The sequence below is a fragment of the Nymphaea colorata genome, chromosome 11 (genome assembly GCF_008831285.2).
Source record: "Nymphaea colorata isolate Beijing-Zhang1983 chromosome 11, ASM883128v2, whole genome shotgun sequence".
Taxonomy (NCBI): Eukaryota; Viridiplantae; Streptophyta; class Magnoliopsida; order Nymphaeales; family Nymphaeaceae; genus Nymphaea; species Nymphaea colorata.
Window position 1 is genome coordinate 17,039,775 of NC_045148.1, and position 21,100 is coordinate 17,060,874.

Consider the following 21,100-nt stretch of genomic DNA (forward strand, 5'->3'; position numbering starts at 1 on the left):
CTTTTGCTAGAACTTGAATATAAAACATACACCAAACAAAAAAAAAATCTTATGCTTGATTATACATTAAAGGGAGCTACATAAAGCTGAGCCCGCCACTTGCTTCTGCTTACGTGACAGGCCACTTGCTTCTGCTTACGCGACAGGAGAAAATCCTTCTAGCCTTTGAAATTACATACAAACTTGCAGGCGTGCAGAAGGATTCAAAAATATTGTTGGGTTCTCTTGACTACCATCACAGGGCACTTAGCATGATCAACACAATACCTCCCAATATTGTTTGCAGAGAAGAACCTGCAACAAAGTAGAAAAGGGATCAATTCCTTGCGAATTGGAATCCCCCTCAATTAAAAAAGTTCTTTTCGCCTTTTTTCTTGCATTAGCGAATGTCATATGCCGTGATCAACCTGCTCACTGGCAGAAATGATTGCCTCTTCACTTCAAAGGCTTTAGTGACCAATCAATTATGCAAGAGAGAGAGAGAGAGAGAGAGAGAGAGAGAGAAGGAGAACCTTTTGATCCAACCACCCTCGTGAGACTCAACAACAAGAAGGTCCACGCGAAGTTTCTTGGACATTTCGCATATCACAATCTTTGGCTCACCAACGAACATCTTCGATTCATAAGCGACCTGCGCCAATGACACCTATCATGTGAACAAGTGTAGAGAATAGCAGAACATGAAGATGTCGTTTAATTGCTGGAGGTAACCCATCGTTCGAGGAAGTTGGAACAGAACAGATTTTCTGCCACGGTGTTACCTCAGTAAGGGAGAGGGAACGCCTGGAACACAAAAAGTGTTCCCTAGAACACTTCTCATGTGTTCTTGACGTCCCTGGATTGGTCCGAGTGTGTGCTTTAATGGCCTTGAAAATCACAACTTTCTTGATGAAGGACAACTAGTAGAGTTTTCCATTTTCCGTTTTTTACTTATGTTATCTTGAGTAATCCTGTTCTTGTCCACAATCTTGTGAATCCATTTTTCCTTTGCGATAGTTCTGTTTTTAGATTACCGTCGATAAAATGTCTTTAATTATGACCCAAAAGGAAAACTCCTGCACTAACGTTACAGTAACTGCTAGAAGCGTTTACCAAATTACCATAGCCGCCATGACTACATTAATAAACAGACAGCAGCTTAAGGGGTGCATTTTTGCTGAATGGTCACGATCTTTAAAGCCTTCAGCTTTTCCAAACAGAATCTGCTCAAAAATTTAAAGAAAGATTTACACTTTCTTTGCTGCCAAAAGTAGAAACCAGATTCTTTAACAGAAAAAAACGATGTTCTTGAGTTCAAATCTCTAAGCGATATGAAATTAATCAAAAGCTAACCAGAAGCCCAGTTAATTTGTTCCTGACATTCGCCTACTGAAGTACCAAAAAATTAAGCAGAAGGGACTTACACCATGCTTCTGACACAGCTTTGTAGCTTGCTCCATCACTTTCTCTGCCATTCGCTTTTGATTTCTCTTCAAGACGCCAACGACATGGCTTGAAAATGCAATTTCTGCAATAGAATAACAAGTGGGTTGAGCCCAACTCCCAGCAGTCTTGCGTAGGAATAACAAGTGGGTTGTCATCAAATGATGAGATAAAATCAACAAATCCATTGAAGAAAGTCATGTTCCCACGCATAAAGATTATACCTTTCCCTGTTAATGGAGTGCTTGCCATAGCCTCCGGTGCAGCATATATGAGCACAAACTTACTTGAATTGCAACCGATGACTGGGTTTATGAGATGATTCAAGGCCCATTCCAAGGCGTAGAGGCTTTCCTCATTGTCGTGAAGGGCCACCATGATCTTCCTTGCCGCTTTGTCAACCTCCATTCCGATTTACCAATTTGAGAAAAGTTGCCTAGAACTATTGATTGCATTCACCGCCTCTTTCTTCCTTCTCTGTTCCCCTCTCTCTTTTCTCACAACAGAACTTGTATGAGAAGAATGCAAAGGGTGTGCTCTGCATAAATACCATGATTGATCATTCAAATACGTCAGCATCAGCAGTACCGTGTTCCCTTTTTCCTCTGCACAGTTCCATTCTTTAGATATTTTCACAAAACTTATCTAGTGAAGATCTATATTCATTCTCTCTCTTCATTTCAAAAGCTTAGTATGACTGACATCCAAGAGGAATGGATAAAGACTGAACCCAGCAGCCCCTTTTGCAAAAAGGTGGTGGAAAGGAGTGCGCTTTTAACAGTGGAACATGAATGGAATCCAGATGCTACAAGTTGGCCAAAGGAAAGGATATTAGGTGCTGCATTGCTTTAGACTATAACAGATATCATATCATGGTCACTAATTTGGGTGGGGTGGCCTGTTTATTGAAGGACCCACATAGTGGCAATCAATTGCATTGTTGTTCTATTGTACTGAGTAACAATTTGAGGGTGGATACAATAAAAGAATCGTCTGACTGCTAGATCATATGTCCACTAGTTAAGATTCATCAGATTGCCTGGTGGCTTATGGACTATAGAAATGATCAGAGACTTGGATTGTTATGGAGCAGCAGAGATCCGGCTTGCATTTGGAAACTTCATCAGTAAATCTACCCGCATGAGACAGTTGTTCAAGTCTTCAGACTGCCAACTGCAATCTAGTTATCATTTAATCAGAGAAAATACAGCTCAGGACTTGTATCACTGATTGGAACTTGAGCCTCGACTTCCATGTGTTGATGAAACGATAATCAATTGCAAGAAGGAAATCAAATATGTTAAGTCAGTTTATCGATTAAGAAGAAAAATAGTTCTTTTTGAATGGGTTTTCTTTTGCAGTTAAAGTTGCACATTCTGTGCGTGAAAGGAACAAGAATAAAGCGGGAACAAAACCAAGATGGAAAGGGACCTCCATGTGCTAAGAAAAAAGGGGCAGTTTCATTCTGTGGGAGGAAAAGGAGATAAGCAAAACTGTTGGCATGAATAGCTAGAAGTATATTCTCCTTGTTACCTGAATGGATGCTTATCCTGCAAAGTGGAAATAAACAAATAAAAAGAAAAAAGATGTGTTTGGATGGCAATTATTAGCTTGTCCTATTCATGTGCATTTCCATTGCAGAACTACCTGTACAGCAGCAATATATTATATTATATATCCATAAGTGGGATAAGGTGCACGCCGTACAATGAGTAGGACACCATCTACTTGTGGGGTCTTCCAGGTAGATGATATGATACACATGTAAGTGGTTGTGGCTTGCTTATTGGAAATCACGTTTACTTATGGCAGCTGAGTTTTGTAACTTTCTTCAATGCTTTTGGTGTTTGAGGATGACGTTCTCAATATGCTTTAACTTGCATAGTGGCTATTTTGCAGCACAGAAAGTTCAGGTTGAGAGAATTGAAAAAATGACAGGCTATTTTGCAGCACAGAAAGTTCAGGTTGAGAGAATTGAAAAAATGACAGCTCCCACCAACCTCTTTGAGAATAATTTAAATTACATCAAAACCCTTGAGATTTTCTCACTAAAAAAAGGAAAAGAAAAGTTCAGTTCTGTTCTGTTGGCGTTTGATGCGTATGGAAAAAATCCATAACTGAGCGCCCAAGTTTTTCTCGAATCCAAAGTGGGTTCAGGAAAAAATAGAACGGAAGGGTCCGACTCTTTCCTGCCGAATTTTTTTTTGCCCGTCGGGAGTGCAAGCGACGTCTTCGTGTGTTCGCATCTACTTGTGCTTCGTTTCAACATCATTCATTTCCTTCGATATCTCTCTCTTCCTCTCTCCTCGGCCGGCCATGGCTCTGCTGACACAAGCAGGGGAAGCAGTCTTCTTCAAACCTTGCTTTCCATGCTCTGCAACTAACTGAATAAAGGCCTGCTTGAGAGGAAACTGAAACCTTTGTCCAAACTTCTGTCTGCTCCTACAGCGAGTAATCAGGGGCAAGATAAGTCCATTAATCCTGTGGTGTATTGCCGTCCATCTAGTGGAAATGGCCCTTCTGTGCTGTAATTGAAGCAAATTGGAGAACTAATTGATTGTGCAACTTGCGGGATTTCGTTGTCGTAACCTTTCAAACCAAGTTCCTTAGGGTGCGTTTGAACGTGAATTATACTGATCTTCCAGCTTTCTGTAGCACTGCAGATGTGCCACAGGAAAATGAGAAAAGAGGCTCGACGATGAGTCGTGGCCCTCTCCTCCACCATTCAGACGCCTGGAGAAGTCTCTTGATTCATTGCATGTTCATCTAGAATTTTCCTTGCAGGCATGAAGGGAACTCTTTATTCATTATATGTTTCATTTACCATAGAAGTCGGGATCTGTATCCTTCTGTTGTTCCAAGTGGAATTGTAGATAAGCTTCCTCAGATTTCCATAATGATGCTTTCCAAATTTCGAACTCCTTTTTGTCAATATAGGTCGGTGGGAAGTACATATTCTGTTGTCGATTTCAAACTTTTTTTTTTTTATTTGAGGTATAGCTAAATTGACATTTTGCCATATGATGTTTTCACATCTTTAAGGTTTATGGCAAAGGTCATCAAATTTATTTAGGATTTTTTCCCCAACCCATCAGACGATAGAAAAAGTGTGGTGCCATCAAACACTAGCGGAATTTGGAACGGAAGAAAAGAAAATTTCTTCCACCCTATTCCAGGAACTTATTCTGGAATAAAAAATTCTGGAAATTTTTCTGTGGCCACCAGATGCCTCATTAGCTTTTTTAATCACCGAAACTTCCCCGATATACAGTCAGTTTTGGCAAAACACTAAACAGGATACTTAACAAAGTAAGAAAAAAATAAACTTTAGAACTTAGTTAACGATAGCCTAGTTGAACTCTTAGATCGTTAGATATTCTACGATCTTTTAGTTACACAGCAACCGAACTCTGACCATTGATCATAACTAAAAACACACATTCGGTGAACTGCACAGAAGCTACAGCGGCAACAGTGATTATACCGCCTAATGACAGTTCGTGATCAAGTGATTGTTGTAATAAATTGCACGACCGCCTGCAGCTTTCTTTTTTATAACAGCCAGATGAATATTCAAATGACATCTTAAGGTTTCATTTTTCTTTAACTATCCAAAATCACGTTTTGCAGCTCCAAGATGAGGGCAAAGAAATCCATCGGAAAATCAAGGCAAATGGTGATCGCTAGTTAACAGTGCAGTGCTTTTGAAAATGGCCAAGAGTTACCTGTTGATTTTAGGGCCTTCTGTTTATGGTCATGCACATGCTAAGTGCCAAAAACTCAGTCATTGAACACACAGGAGAAACATATACCTACTCTGCAAAAAAGTGTCACAATTACAGCTTATGAAAAGGCCAACATAAAAAAAAAACAGCAGCCTTTATCCCCCTAATGACCTGATCAGATGCACATCATCAATTTTGTTTCCCTTCTTCACCGGCAAGAAATTCATAATATACAAAATATAGAAAAACTAATTACATGATGGCTGAACCATGAACTCAACAAAGCATCATTCTGCTATAGGACAGTGTTGATATGGAGAGCTTTAAGAAGTGCCGTCGCCATCTGTTTTACCAGGACTTGACCCCCAGACCGCTCACCATCTCTACGCTCTTCTATCAAATTCTGTAGCTTCTGGGGCAGATCATTCTCCACTATGAGTTGCTTCGGCCGTGGATGGTGCTCATACACAGCCTTCATACAAATATATCGAGATAAGTGATCAATAAAGGAAAGAAATAACGAATTCATATGAGAAAAATCTTCAGCAGAATCCATGCAATGAATGTTAAAAAAAGGGACCCAGCGAGAATGAAAATCAATAAATTGAACTACAGAATCACAAACTCTCATTATCCAAAGAAAGAGCTTGTGCAAATGGAGATGCCTGACCAATATGTAGGAGTTAGTTTTCCAGTTGACATACGGTACTATTTTAAGCGGATCTAACTGAACAAAGATGGATGCGCAGACAAAAGGCAAAAATGGCTATCAGCAAACAAAGAAAGTTAGGAAATTTTATCATACCTTTATCAATTTGAGAAGATTTAGCCGAGCGATAGCATCTTGATGGTCTAGCCTTGCAATGAGTAAAGGTGTCAACCCATTAACAGCCAATGTAGTGTTAATCCGGGGAGATTTTCTGTGTTTCAGGCATGAATCATTTAGTACGGTAGTCAATCAAAATATTGAACGAGTATCATCTAATGAAAATTTACAAGAACCCAAAATTTATGTAACACACTCGAGATTGAAAAAAATTCAGTCAGCAATTTCCTTGTGCATATTTCAAGTGCTAAACATTAAATGAAAAATGTGATTTTTTTTTTTATCTTTTCAACAGTTTGTCAGATTTTTGCAAAATGTTTGGTATTTAATAAATCCAGAGAGACAGAACTTACGTTATAATCTTCAAGAAAGGTTCCAAAATGTGTATAAAGGATGTCTCTGGACAGCACTGGAAGAACTTCACCAGCTTCTGGACAGCTTCCTTTTTCAATAATGCTTGCTCTACTTTCTTATGATCATTATCATGTGCCAAGCACACTGCAAGTGAGTCCAGTGAAGTCACTGACCACACTTCATCATCTAATAAACTTAGGTACACATCCAGGCCGCCATGAGCTCTTAACTGCTCCCTTGAATTACGAGAAGCATGTGCCATGTCACATAATAGAGGCAATGCATACTGTTTCAACGGAGAATCAGACATGATAAATCGCATCAAGTGTGGAATTATTCCATTTTCAGCTGCTTGCTCCTGCCTCCTCTTATTTATCTTGCAGAGGTTGTATAATGCATTCAGAACCTTCAACAAGCACAACAACAAAAAACGATATTAGTATTGAAAATTGAAATTCAGCTGAGATAGACTTCCATTTAGGATAAGAATGAAAGAATTAGTTCTTGGGCATGCATAAAGATCCTACATTGAATAAAAAAGTATAAAACAGTAATAGTTAACAAAATTTATTTTCGGTTGTCATGAAAACATTGCAAGAGTAGAACACAATGCATATGCAAGTTGCATCCTAAACTGAAAATTTCAACAACAAATGCATAATCAATATGCTAAAAAACAAAAAATCAAACCAAAGTTTACGAATTGCTCGACAATAGATACTTAGAGACAAAAGATAAGCCAAACAAAGGCTATACAGCTAACAAGATGTTACGATCTGCATCCACAAGAAGCCAAAGAAAAGAACGAATGCTGACCTCAGTATGAATTTGAGAAACTAGAGGTCCATCATGGAGTTCAAGATTTGGAATCAAATGCTTTATTGCATCTGCACGCTGAAGGTTCTCCAAGCAGTTTGGATCAGTTGATAAATTGTTAATACACTTCAACACCTATAACAATAGAAAGAGAGAACTATGTCATGTATTCATGGTAGTTAAAATGTTTAACTAAAGATTCAACCAAGTTACTAACCGATCAATGCTTGCAACAAACCTTTAGAAGGATAGGTGGCTCTATTTTATTGAGCATCTGGAAAAGACGACAAAGTAAACCTTGACTACACATGTACGACTTCACAGTAGTGTCAGCTCGAGAAAACTCAAATAAAAGTTCTGCAACTTTCTGTAGATATTCCCTTGCAACATCAGCATTCAATGTGGAGACCATATGGGAGAGTAATCCTGATGATGTCGTACTTCCAGGTCTTGCATTGAGGACACCAGATCCAGACAATATGCCAGATGCAGTCTGCGACACAAGACCAGATGCCAAAACAGTTGCTTCAGTAGTATTTGATGATCCTGAAGCTAGTGGACCAACCTTCCTGGTTGCTTTGGGTGTTGAGTCTGGAGGACCATTTTCTCTCCCACGTGCAGATGCCTCTGTGAACCACAACATGCATCCTTCACTAGATATCCAAAAAATACAAGTGCATCACGTAAAGAAAAATTAACAAAGCAAAATAGCATCACGAAAACACCATAGTAATTTAACCTGTAATTTATGACTCCAACCTCCACCTTAGATCAGACATACCATATAGCCAAAAGATGTAAAAAATGAAAAGGCAGATGCATGCAGCCAATTAACGTTGGAATCTGTACAAATGTGTGTTGCAACAGCAGTCTAAAAGTTGCAAGAAAGATATACCGGTGTATTCAACTGCTGCCTACAAGTAGCGAAGAGATGTATTGTATAAACAACAGAAACACTACCAATTACACAGTAAGATAACTTATTCCCATCAGCTATTTAAACTGAATTACTTCATCGCTCAAGCTGGACAAGCCACCAATCAAACGGCATGTATACACATAGCTTAAAAGGCCGAATGTTCTCCTCTGTTTATTTTCCAAAATTTACAGCATATTTACATTGTCAATCATTAACCCTAAATGTCCAGATTACCTGGTCAGTTGGTAATCTTTACAACTCCTAGTTGCCTTAGTTTGCTCCCAAATATTAACACCTGTCAACCATTTTATGACATCCACAAGTAGAAGACCAGTAATACTCATATTTTACAAGAGTTTCCTGTAAATTACTAAATACTGGGATCCTTGTTTAGTTTCCATGTTCTACAGCATACTTACACGATCAACTATTAACCAAATTTCCTGGTCAAGTTTACAACTTTTAATTGCCTCAGCTTATTCCCAAACATTAATACCTCAACCCTTTCATAATACCCATATATTTTTGCAAGAGTTTCCTGCCCAAATTTTAATTGCCAACTGTTTCAATAACATTCATAATAGCCAAATGTAAATCTCAATTTCTTTTCCAAATGATTGCTGCAAGAAATATTGTAAGAAAGGCCCATGTCTTTGCTTCAAGGCTGCCCAAGGAATTTACAGGAAAATGCATCAGATAAAAACATGCTTGCTTGAAAGGTGGCAACTGGCAAGATATTTCTCTGCTGCAGTTCTAACTGCATCTAGATGTCACAATTCAAGTTCCACCTTTCTATGTAAGCAAATTTTCTTCTATTATAGAAAATAACATGCTTTTAAGAAAATTACTATACCTGTGAATTCTGCAATTAAAAAATCCAATTCGCCATTTTTCCTTTCCGCAGCTGCTTGTAGAAGCGGAAGAATATTCTCATGCCTCTCAAAACCAGAAATGTGTTTGAAATACTCAAGCTGGCCAGAAACATGCCGAGAACGAGGTTCCTTTTCTAGCAAGCTTAAGAGAGGTGTGACCTGCTCATTCTGAGACACATGAGTATTAGAGCTGCCAGCAGTTCCATCTGATGGACGATCCAATTGCTTTAAAGCCTTATCAACTGATAACCGACTTGGATTAGTAACACGTTGCTGCCTATGACTGTCAGCCTCTACCTTTGATGCTTCAGTTTTTCTCATATCCAACTGATCCTTGGCCAAAGAATTTAAAGCATCTTTACTTGTTGAAAATCTATGATTTTCCTGAGATGCACTCTCAAGAGGCTTGGAAGTAAGTGATAGATCTGAATGCTGCTCTGGCCTTTGAGAATGTGATACTGAAGCTTTAGATGACTCCAGAGTTCCAGCTAAAGAAAACTCACTAAGTGGTATTCTAGCCTTCAAAGGCTCATGTTCATCGAAGGGTTCACATTGGACAGAAGGAGGATTGTTAGCATCCAAAGGACCGGAACGAGGCCGTGAAGTCGCACCATCAGCACCAGTAGTCTCACCACCTCCAGATATGGAGGCCAACCTAGCAGCCTCATTTAAACTGTGAAGAGTGTTCACAAGTCTGAGAAGTATCCCATTCTTAGCAGCTATTCTGCAAAAATCATTTCGAGGTGTGGAACACTGGAGCTTGAAAACCTGCCACATACCATCAATAGCAAGATGGACCATTTCCCTGAGTAGAATATCAACAGGAGAAGGTTGGTCAAATACAAAGAGAAGAAAAGGAAATATAAAATTTGAAATGGAAAAAGAATAAAGATAATTGACGTAGCACACAATTTAACCAAGAACAAAGACATCAGTGTACAGAAACAGAAAATCTACTACCTGTACTTTGCATAATCTGCCTCTAGAAAACCCACTAGAACTGGTATTCCACGACATGCAATGAACATTTGCAGAGTTAAGGCACTGGACATTAAACACCATTGTTAATAGACAATTCGCTGACATAATTTAGTTGACAAACTCACCATTACCTTGACTGACAGAGCTGTTGCAAGAAATATGCTGCCTGCATACGAACTTCACGAGGACGATCAGGCACTGCAAATTCCATAACGTGAGGAATCTGCAATTCCATTTTCTTGCACTCATCAGAAAATGGGAACAAGTTTGAAGATTACCAAAAATACAACAACAATTATAACAACAATAACATCAGCAACAACTTTAAAAGGAAAAAAAAAATTAAAATGAAGATCTGAAAATCTAAGATACTAAAAACAGTGTAATGGAAAATACTCACCAATCCAACCAGACAAGCATTTTCTTGAAAATCAGCGTTGTCTTTCACTAACTGATTGATAATTTGTAATACAGAACATATAACCTGCACATGTAGAACAGGGATTATCAACTTGTATGCAAATTGATCCAAAATGACTTCATACACTGCAGCAGAAAAAGTATTTGCACTGATGTTATATATAGCAGCAGATAGAAAAAAGAAATAGCATGTCAACCTAAAGATTGCAAATAGGATTTACTCACACGAGTGGCTGGAACCTCTAGAAGCTCCATAAGTGGCAGCAAGCCATGCTGAGTAATAAAAACATGCTTCTGCTCAGGACGATCTTGAAACAACAATATAAGCTTTTGACAAGCAGAGACAATCACATCTTCAGGCTCCTCTGGCTTTAATGAACCAACCAACTTGCTGAATTCTACGGCCTGTTGCACCAGAAGAAGGAAAATAACATAAGAAAGGTAATGCATAGAGTTGCCTCCATTTGATCGCTTACACTTCCCCTTCCATCTGACTGCATTGGGGTCAGGTTGTAAATGAAATTGACCATGAAAATTCAAGAGTAAAAACAGAGACCAAGAACATGAACCCCATTTGGATGCCTCTAACAGAGCATGTATTTCTTCCATAGATAATACTCCGACTCTCACAAGAATACGACCCACTTTACAAATAGAATTAGAAGGAACCAAAAATTATTTCTAGAATAAAAGATAGAAAGGACAAGAAAATATGAACTCAAGTTGGTTTATACTTTATACCTAGCATCCTTTAATAATCTGGAAATTACTTTCAATTAAAAAGGAAACTCATTCACGACTTCAACATCAGAAAAGCAGCTTTGACTTATCTGCGAAGGTGCACCTTACAATTATGGTACTCTATGGCTATACATTTAAGAATACAACAGTTCAGGGACATACTAGGGTTTGAAGGGCACTCTCAAGTAATTTTAAGTGAGACAGGTGATTCTCACCGTGTTTCTGGTTGAGTATCTGAAGTTTAAAAAGCTAAGAAAACTAATTACAAAAATTCTTTCTAAATAATGTAACATGCTTTTAGATTTTAGAATCATAGTTTCTCAAAAGAGATGGATGAATGCAGGAAACTGCAACAAGATGATCTGCAACTATGCTTTTCTTTTTTTCCTTTTTTCTTTTTTTTTGAAGAAAAAAAGATAGATTCCTGGTGTTAAGTCTGTTAGACACAAAAGGTTAGATAGATAAACTGCATAAAGTTGTGCCATTACATCAGTAAGCAAATCTGTAGAAAAGAAAAAAATGAATAGTGGAAGTGCAGCACAGCTGCAAAAATAGTATAGCAGAAATCATGGATCATCTTCAACTTTCTGATAGATCCAGAAAACATTATCATTTTTTATATATAAATAATGGGAATTCAAAGAAAAATATTCAGAATGCATTCATAATTATCAGAAGGTAAAGACAACCTTACAAGCAGAGCATGTCAGACATGTAACTTTCGGACATTATAAATAATTTACCTGTATGGGAAAGAGGTTTTCTCCAGACAACTTGCCATCAAACACCTGCAAATCAAAAATGTAAAAGGTGAAAAATAGTTAGCTTTAGATAAGTGAACTATCACCATTTATCTAAGACACATATCATGGGAAAACATCATACGCATATTGACTCCCTCAGCACAGTCACTCACATGCATACAGGTGAAGCACATACATGCAGAGACATGGACGTCACATAGATATTAATTAAGTGAACCTAATAAAAATATGTGAACCAATGCCGCAGATACATGCTGGTGTCCAATACAAAGTCACATACAAATGCAACACAATTTTGTTGATATACGAGTATACTTGGACAGCAAGCTAGAGAGCCTAGCTCTATTACAGAAAACGTTTTGCAGGAAATTAGACTAGCTAGTTATATTTATTTTGATTGCTTACCAGACCATCAATACCCATTATGAGAGACATCAGGTCGCTGCCACTTTTTTGACCTTTTTCATTTTCCCTTCGTTTCTGAACCATTGTAGCCTTCAGCTTCTTCGCTAGGTCAGTCTTCCCAGATTCAGGTACATTTCTGTTGTGTTGGTTCAGCATTGCAGAAGCTGCAGAGGTTGAGGCTTCAGCTAAGTGATCGTCCGGCATTCTATCCAATGGCTCTTGAAACAAGTCATCCAAGGAAGAATCTGCTGGGGTATCACTGAATCTACTCAATTCAACAGGTCCAGAAATGACAGATGGTTTAACGTCCTGCCAAGATAATTATGTGAATCACTTGCAGATTGCATGAAAAACATGAGCCTAAACAATAATTACCAATATCTTTCTCACCAATATTATGATTGAGAGTTTTGTTTTTTGCTTTGATGTTTGATTTTCTCTGTTTGATATTTGATTTACTCTGGCATGTCCGCACAAAGTTTAGAACTGATCTTTAAAAGTATACCTTGTCAGAAACTTGGACTAAATCCATTCTCAGGGAAAGCAGCCAGTATTTGAAAACTAAAAGCAAAACACAGGCATTCTTTACGCATGATAAGAGGAAAATAAAAGTTCCCAAAACTGACAGCTGCAGGGCTCAGATGCACTGGAACTCCAGAAATGACCCATTCAACCATGGCAACTAAAGGAATTCCTTGCTGGATTCTCCAGTGGAGGAAACAAGGAACCATAAGACCAGTCTTCATTAATTTGGCAATCATTTTCTTGCAATTAAAACCAACAAATCACAAAAGATAATTTCTAGATTTTACAAATTTCACAGCCTCAAAAACTGAGTGGAACCATGTGAACAGCCGAGTGAAATTTTAGCTCTGTAAGTTTGCAAATTTTAAGCATGATGTTCTACAATAAGAACCTGATATTGAGGTCCACAGACTCCACACTATCACATATTTCAAGCCACTAACCAAGGAACAAAACTTAAGCAGAGGATGAGAAAATCTATAATTACAGGACTTACATAATCAGAGAAGCTGGTAGAGAAGGAAGAACTAATAGGGAAAGGAGAAAAAGGAAAGCACCTGTTGAGATCTGTACTCTTGAACACTCTGGTCAAAACCAACAAAATTCCTGTTTTGATGTATTAAACCTTCATTTCTCTCAGATTCTCTAGATTTACCATCAACTAATGAAGCATCAACTAAATCATTTCTCTTCCATCTTTGAGAGTTCACTTCATCATTTAAAGAAATTCTCTCTAGCACATCATCATTTGGCAACACAGGCTCCAGACGATCAGTAGCATGCAATGCATGCTCTTCTTTGGAAGATAACACCTTATGTGGATCAGTCATTTTCAACGACTCTTCACGAAAGGTTAGTGTGGGATCTTGACCCAACAGTAAGTTTTCCTTAGCCTCAAGATGATCTGGGTTTAAATCATTTTCTGAAGGAGTTGCAACACCCTCAGCACTTGCACTATTATCCATGTCTGGCCTAACAAGTTCAGCAGCCTCAGCTGACAGTACATCATTTGCAGCATCACCCTAGCAAATCAAAGCATCAGGGTAGCAATATTCAATACAGAAATAAAGCTGGATACCAGAACTTACTTGTCTCCAATTAAAAGTTTCAATATTGAGTTTGTTGTGAAATATATGCTTTTACCCAAATCAAATGATAATGACTTCAACTCGCTGCTCAGTAATCTGGCCTATGGGGAAAGTAGCATACTTTATCAAGAAAGAGGAAAATTAAATCTTACAGATTCTAACTCAGAGGACTCCACTTTTTGGTTCCCGGCAGAGTTGCTTTCGTCACTCCTTTCACCATCACCAATAGACCTCTCAACTACAGTGGAAACATCTTGAGGAATATTCCTGAAATTAAACAAAATTTACCAACTAGTTTTGTTAAGTTACGAAACTAGTACCTACAAAAGTTTTTTACATCTTCAATAGGTACACATTAAAAATTATGCAGATATTAAGATGGAGATGTGTCTCAGTCTAGTAGTTATTAGACACAAGTAAAGTTTGCATAATTAGGTCGTCACTTGTCACTATGTAGCATCAGGAATCAGGATATCCCAGACATGCACAAACAGCAGACATATTTGCCATGCTGTTTGACCCTATGTCCATGCAGGCATGCACATATTAGTTGAAGAACCTCCCAGTTCAACAACCTCAGAAATCCTTAAGAGCTTGTATTCTTAGTTTAAGCATCAAAGGTTAGACTGTTTTCTCTTTTTTGTCCAAATTCTCTAAGAGAATCTAGGGACAGGAATTACTCGTCATTATGAGATATTGAATATCACATAAATCTGTCTAATACTCTAACATAAAGCAAGAAGCACTACCTCATCATTCCACCAGTTCTCTGAAGAGAAGACTGCAGTGCACGTCTGGAGTTCCTAATCCATGGGTGCATAAGCAATTTTTTTGCATCTGGGCGCTGCATCGCATCCTGAAAGAAGTTTTAAATGTCACAGACAGGTTTCTGATAAAAAATCTAATAACGCATGCAGGAGAAACAACGATATAAGCACAATTTCAGATACATTTACTAGAAACAAATCAAAAGCACATAAACTACGTTTGGTGGTCCATATAATTTTACACCCTCTCACCTTCCTGAAGCACTGAAGCAGAAAATCTGTTATGCCTGGTGACAGATAATCAGGTATGGGAGGATGATCATCCTGCATGAAGACAACCCATCAACTGCAGAGCCCAAGTATAAAGAACAGGTTAAAAACTGTCTCACATGGGTGCTTCTAAAAAGCTGCCGCACCCGTGTCAACACAAGTTGGGTGCTGGTGCTTCTCTGACACAGCACATCCGCTGTGGTCACCCGAACTAAGTCAAAACTCACCATTTCAGATGCACACTTGACTTAAATAGCCCTAGTACAAATATTACAATTACTAAAATGTAAATATAGGAAAATAACGCTATTAAATAGCTTATTGACTATATAATAGATTTTATATATATATATATATATAGAGAGAGAGAGAGAGAGTCTTTCCTTACACAAGCACCCAGCCGAGCAACCACCTGGCTGGTGTGGGCCGTCCACGTGGCTAATCCACTTTCACTCTCTTTTGAAAAAGGAAAAGAAAAAGGATCATTGGAGGAGGCTTTGACATTCCCTTGCACCCTTGCAGGGAGGAGGAAGCCTCCTCCATAGCCAGCGACCTCCACCTCTCATTTGCGAGAACAGGGGTGCCACCTGTGGTGGGGGAGGCATCGTCTTCCCCTTCTGGCCTCTGCCCTCTGGCGGCTTCCGTCTGCCCGACCTCTCACCTCCGTCAAAAAAGAGTTTTCCGTCAATCAATTTTTTTTTTAGGAGGGGAAGGCGTCACTGCCTCCACTGCCAGCGGCCTCCCTGCCAACCCTCCTATCGCTGGCAGGCCAGAGGGCTGCTGCCATCTTGCCGGCTAGAGGAGGTGGCAGTGGAGAGGCCACTGACTGCCCCCTCCACTACTTTCTTAACAAAAGGGGAGGCCATTGGCCTCCCCTTTCTTCTTTCTCAGGAGAGGGTTGCCAGCCTGCTAGCCTGCCAGCGAGAGGAGAGGCAGCGATAAAGCTGCTGGTTGGGGAAGAAGAGGCCTCCCCCTCTGTCGTGAGGAAGGCATATCAACCTGATGTGCTTCTTTTTTTTGGCAGTGAATGTGGGCCATCCATTTGGACAGCCCACACCAGCCAAGCACTTGCTTGGTTGGGTGTTTGTGTAAGGAAAGAGACTCCCTCTCTCTCCCAACGCTCTCCCCCCCCCCCCCCCAACCCCAGATCCCCATATATATATATATATATATATATATATATATATATATATATATATATATATATATATATATCCTTGCTGCACCTACATCTTTTTTCTTTTTCTTTTTTTTGTTGAAAACCGCCTACATCTTTTTTCTTTCTTTCTTTTGTTGAAAAGTGCTGTATCCACACCAGCACCTACACCCTGTATCCATGTGACAGGATAAAAAGTTCTCCAACATCTCATGAATTGCCAAATGTCTTCAAGAATGAATGTTAAGAACTCAGAACATGATTCTACATAAAGATGTAAACAGGGTGGTGAAAAGAGAGGGATATTCTAGCAACAAAGAATCATTAGAAAAATAGCATGTACTAGAGAAGACACCTGAACAATCCGAAAAAGAGCTGGCATTGGCTGCAAATCATAGTAAGGAGGAACACACGTCAAAAGCTCTATTGCTGTGCAGCCAACACTCCAAATGTCAGATGCAGCACTAACCCCTGACATCTCAATGACCTGACAGGGAAATCAATACTGACATATATAATTCTCATTTGTTGCACTTAACAAAGACAAATCGCAACAAAGACAAATCAAGCATATTATGGAGCACAAAGAAACCAAAATGTTAGTGATATCAAGCATTACTTAATTCTTAAACAACAGGAAGAGAAATAAATTAAAAAATAAAGACAGAAGCAAGAGACAGAAGACCATCCAACCTCAAAAAAAGGCATATACCAACTTATTTTTCTATTTCTTCTTTTTATCATAAGAATAATAATAACAAAATTAATCATAATAATAGATACCTCCAATATGCCAAAACAACATGTGAACAGCACAAACAGTCTATTATGGATCACCATATAGACGCAGTAGCACCATATGGTACCACGGCTCTAAACCACAATATAAATACAGGTTGCAAGCCAGGTTTACATGTTACCAGCCTGACCTCTACCACAATGACCTCTTAGGCATGCATAGACGCTCATATGTGTGGAAAGCACGCTCAGAAGATAAAATGCTGGATGCCTCAGAGGTTCCATGGACGTGGACAGGTATCAAAGAACTAATAACATGAAAAAGCTATAACCCATGCATCAGATCTGGTCAAACAGCCTTATCCAACAAACCTAGAGGTCAATTTGTTCACTATGGACCATGGAAGTACTTAAAGCAAGCATATGAAGGGAGGAGTTTCCCTATGTTAGTAAGGCAAACCTCCATATGTTGTCTATGAAATGAAATCTAAATGGTGTCAAAGCAAATGTCAGCAATTGCACAGAGGTACCTCAGGGGCCATCCAATAAGGAGTTCCAACAACTGAATGTGTGTTGACATCTGCTTCAGTGAGCTTTGTTGCAACACCAAAATCAGCAAGTTTAACTAGGCCCTGCAAACATGTATGAAGCAAAAATATCATCTAAATGAATGAATACATCATTGAAAACTGAAATAGTGAAATAGTAGCAAATAGTCAATGGATGTGGTCACATAAAAGAGCAGCATTTTGCAATGCTAAGATATTATTGCACAGCATGAGTCTAAAGATGAAGATCCTAGTAAGCATAGAAGATAACTTGCCGGTTGCATTAATGCTTTTAAGTCACTACTACAAGCAATATGTGCATTCCAACTTAATTGGAAGAAATTTAGTACACTTTAGATAGATACAGTAATTGATCTCCTAAAAGTAATTCGTGAATTAATTGAACTGCTTAACTCCTTCAGTGAGAGAGGTTAAACAAACCTCATAAAATACAGCATAACCAACAACATCACACAGTACACCAACCATATACATGTAAGTGGTACATTGGTTACTTGTACCACTCAAACGTGTAAATACATAGTGCCAAGACAAAACCCATACCACAATTAGCTTAAATCATCACAAAAGTCCATGTTTCCTTGCTCAATGCTATTCCTTTATTTTTATTGGGTAACTTTTTCACAGAATGCCAGCACAAATTCTAGTTTCAACATTTACTGCATCTCCTGATAACAAGGAAGTAAGGAACATTATGCGGAAGGAAGAACCAAGTTTAAGATCAAGTATGTTCCATCTGGTCATAATCGAGGGGTGCAAAATAGGCACAACTAAAAAGCATAAGTTAACAAAAAATACTGAAATTTTAATTTACTTTTAGTTTGAAAAATAATAAAAATAAATATATCAAGATAACATATTTACTTCCAAAAGAAACCTATTTAAGTAAAGACGAAATGATTGCCCAACAGAAATTGACTCTAATATATCAAATCTCAATATTACCTCTTTAGTTGTCAATATATTTGCACCCTTGATGTCCCGATGAATAACACCTTGTTCATGAAGGTACACCAATCCTTCCAAAACCTGTTTGTTGTAATTATTGACATGTAATGAAGAAAGAATACTTAGGAGGCATAAAAACATTTAGCTCCTCACATACCTGAGCTATGTAAACAGCCACCAGAGATTCTGGGAAAGGCCCAAATTTATTTGGTTTAACAATGCTAGCAAGTGAACCATTTTCTACATATCTACAGAAAATAACTAATGATCAATTCATATAACCATGGAAGAACATCCACAGTAATAATCATAGTCCAACTTATACAAAAGCACAAAATGACTGCCTCTGAAGATAGCTACATTTTTGCCAAGCGTGAACAGGTCCACCACGATAGTTACTTACTCAAGAATAATATAGAGATGAGTCTTTGTCTTGAAGGATCCAAGATACTTCACAATATTCTTATGGTTTAGATTCTGCCAACCAAATTGAGTCAGATGTCAAAAAGAAAAATTTTTAGGATATTTTTTGCAGAAATTAGCCATTTTTTGTTTTGAAAAGGTAAAGCTCAAACCTTCAGGAGATCAATCTCTTGCTGAAACACATAAAGTGTCGCCGCCACCAGCACCAGACATGACAATAGAAAAACAAAACCATGTAAGACTTGCAGTTGCACAAAGGCAAGCATACAATATTAAGAGGCGCACATCTATCCCTCTATAAAGGGCCAAAGCCGCTTCTATTCACTTCACTGGCAGGAAAATATTGGAAAAGGACATTTTGATGAAGAAAACTGAACTTAGCTATTGGGCATTTTTACCGTATAGATGGACTTAAGCAATTTACAGAACCCACTTTAAGACATAAGATAATTTCAAGTACAACTTTTAAAGAGCTTCATAAGCAACAGAAGCTGTTCTTCCCAATTGGTCACTGTTTTGTGTTCATTTAGAAAACGAAAGGGAAATCACAGAAATAAACTAGGTGACTTGCAATTTTCAGCTTAAGGAACCAAATATGCATGTAATGCCATCAAACTTAATAAGAAAAACAGCAAATTCCACCACAAAGTTTAACAAAAAAACTCAGGAATTTTACTCAACAAGAAGATACCATGATGATGTTGAGGTCCTCCTGAGGAATGTTTTCCAGGGAGACTTGTTTGATTGCAACATAGTTCCCATTTTCCAAATCCAACCCCTTGTAGACGCGCCCATATGCCCCCTTCCCGATTTCATCTCCAAGCATCTATTGAAGACCAGTACCATGAAACCAAAGTCATACAACGAGAACACGGAAATACTAGAAACAACAGAAAACTTCAATCCCAAACCCTAAAAAGCCATATATTCTTCAAGAAGAACTTCTTCTTTCTTCGTTGCCTAAAGAAGCTATATTATCTTTCGGCGTTCAGTGGCATTTAGAAATTCAGAGCTCAAATCCCTTTTGCTGACCATAGAGTACCAGCCAAACGCTCCAATAGAGGGATCGAAGAACTTCGAATTAGGATATCTTCCTTTGCGCAAAATTCTTTTTTTTTTAATTAAATTGCGATTGTTGCGAATGGCAATGCTAAAATCCTAAACGGCTGTTGACCTCCAGCAGCCACCAAGCTTCAGAACATCTTCGTTTAAATGAATGACAACATATCCTTTTCGTGAACTTAATACCTCAAACCGAGAATCCTGACTAATCGTCAAGGAACTCGGAAAAATGCTCCTCTCATCAAAGTCGAAAGAGGAAAATTCGTTCACATGCCCCAAACCAAACGAGAGAAAGAGAGAGAGATGACGCTCACGTATTTGTCATTGAGAGTCTTGGATTTGTTGTGAAACTGCGCCTGAGTCGGCTGCCGAGACATCGCGCTACCACCATGCGAACTCGACAAAAAATTGACGCAGAGGCGTAGGGACTTCGCCCTAAACCTGCAGTTCAATCACACGAACGAGGGAGAGATCGCGGTCACGTATTTGTCCCTGCGTCTTGGATTTGTTGTGAAACTGCGCCCCAGTAGGCCGCCAACACATTCGCGCCACCACCATGCGAACTCGACCAAAATAGAACGAATGCTGAGAAGGGATTAGGGAAGAGAGAGAGAGAGAGAGAGAGAGAGAGAGAGAATCAAAACTTAGTTCTGCATCAACCCCACAGGTATCGGTTGCTCCCCTGAATGGAACTGGAACGAAGTTTCAAAGAAAATTGCAGGAATCGTTGGAATGGAAACAAAATGCACAGTTCCAAGATCCCTTTGTAGACATGGATCTGCGTCCTGGAAACAAATTTCCCTGAGTGGGTTAAAAAGGAACTTAGACAGTGGTTTGAAAATTTTGCCAAGATTATAAGACATTCAAGTAATTTTGTTAAAGGACGCCGACACATTTTGAAAATACATATAAAATAGTAAGGCCGAAATGAAATTTTTGTATAAAAGCGTTCGACATTTTTCCGTCTTCTTCTTCTCATTCTTTTTCCACCCTTCTCTCTACTTTACCGTGAAACCAACTGGCAACCGGAGCCTAACGAAATGGGAGCCTAACGAGATCGTTGCTGGCATCACAGTGAGAAACCAAAGCATTTACAGGTAGGTTTGTCATAATCCTTTTATTTTTGTTTTCACTTTTTTGTGACACAGGAAAACAACCGTCGGCAATTGTTTCTCTCTCTCTCTCAGCCTGGCGTTGAGGGTTTCAGCTTGAAACCCTATCTGTCGACAACACTCGATGGACCGAATCCCTCTCAGTCGATAATATGGGTCGCTGAAGACTCTCGATGCAGAGATTGAGGGTTTCGGGC

At 38.8% G+C, this 21,100-nt stretch overlaps 2 protein-coding genes across 3 annotated transcripts; both read right to left on the reverse strand.

The window, feature by feature from the left end:
• Window positions 1-38: 38 nt before the first annotated feature.
• LOC116263912 (universal stress protein A-like protein) lies at window positions 39-1,950 on the reverse strand. Of its 2 annotated transcripts, XM_031643736.2 has the most exons (4): window positions 1,647-1,945; window positions 1,404-1,507; window positions 513-631; window positions 39-294 (listed from the first exon to the last, which is right to left on the reverse strand). In XM_031643736.2, the coding sequence occupies exons 1-4, from the start codon at window positions 1,828-1,830 to the stop codon at window positions 204-206; spliced, it is 498 nt and encodes a 165-aa protein (XP_031499596.1). In that variant the 5' UTR covers window positions 1,831-1,945; the 3' UTR covers window positions 39-203. The 2 variants fall into 2 exon arrangements, with proteins under 2 accessions (XP_031499596.1, XP_049936537.1); XM_050080580.1 differs by lacking the exons at window positions 39-294; window positions 513-631 and adding an exon at window positions 638-1,202 and having other exon boundaries at window positions 1,647-1,950.
• Window positions 1,951-5,209: 3,259 nt separating this feature from the next.
• Window positions 5,210-20,555, reverse strand: LOC116264638 (MAP3K epsilon protein kinase 1-like). The gene is made up of 24 exons (XM_031644970.2): window positions 20,106-20,555; window positions 19,421-19,555; window positions 18,882-18,902; window positions 18,710-18,783; window positions 18,464-18,554; window positions 18,304-18,387; window positions 17,320-17,421; window positions 16,407-16,538; window positions 14,878-14,949; window positions 14,608-14,714; window positions 14,011-14,125; window positions 13,328-13,792; window positions 12,246-12,554; window positions 11,820-11,864; window positions 10,561-10,740; window positions 10,316-10,399; window positions 10,047-10,138; window positions 9,895-9,978; window positions 8,916-9,739; window positions 7,382-7,770; window positions 7,144-7,278; window positions 6,327-6,733; window positions 5,953-6,067; window positions 5,210-5,619 (listed from the first exon to the last, which is right to left on the reverse strand). The coding sequence occupies exons 1-24, from the start codon at window positions 20,166-20,168 to the stop codon at window positions 5,443-5,445; spliced, it is 4,302 nt and encodes a 1,433-aa protein (XP_031500830.1). The 5' UTR covers window positions 20,169-20,555; the 3' UTR covers window positions 5,210-5,442.
• Between the last annotated feature and the right edge of the window lie 545 nt (window positions 20,556-21,100).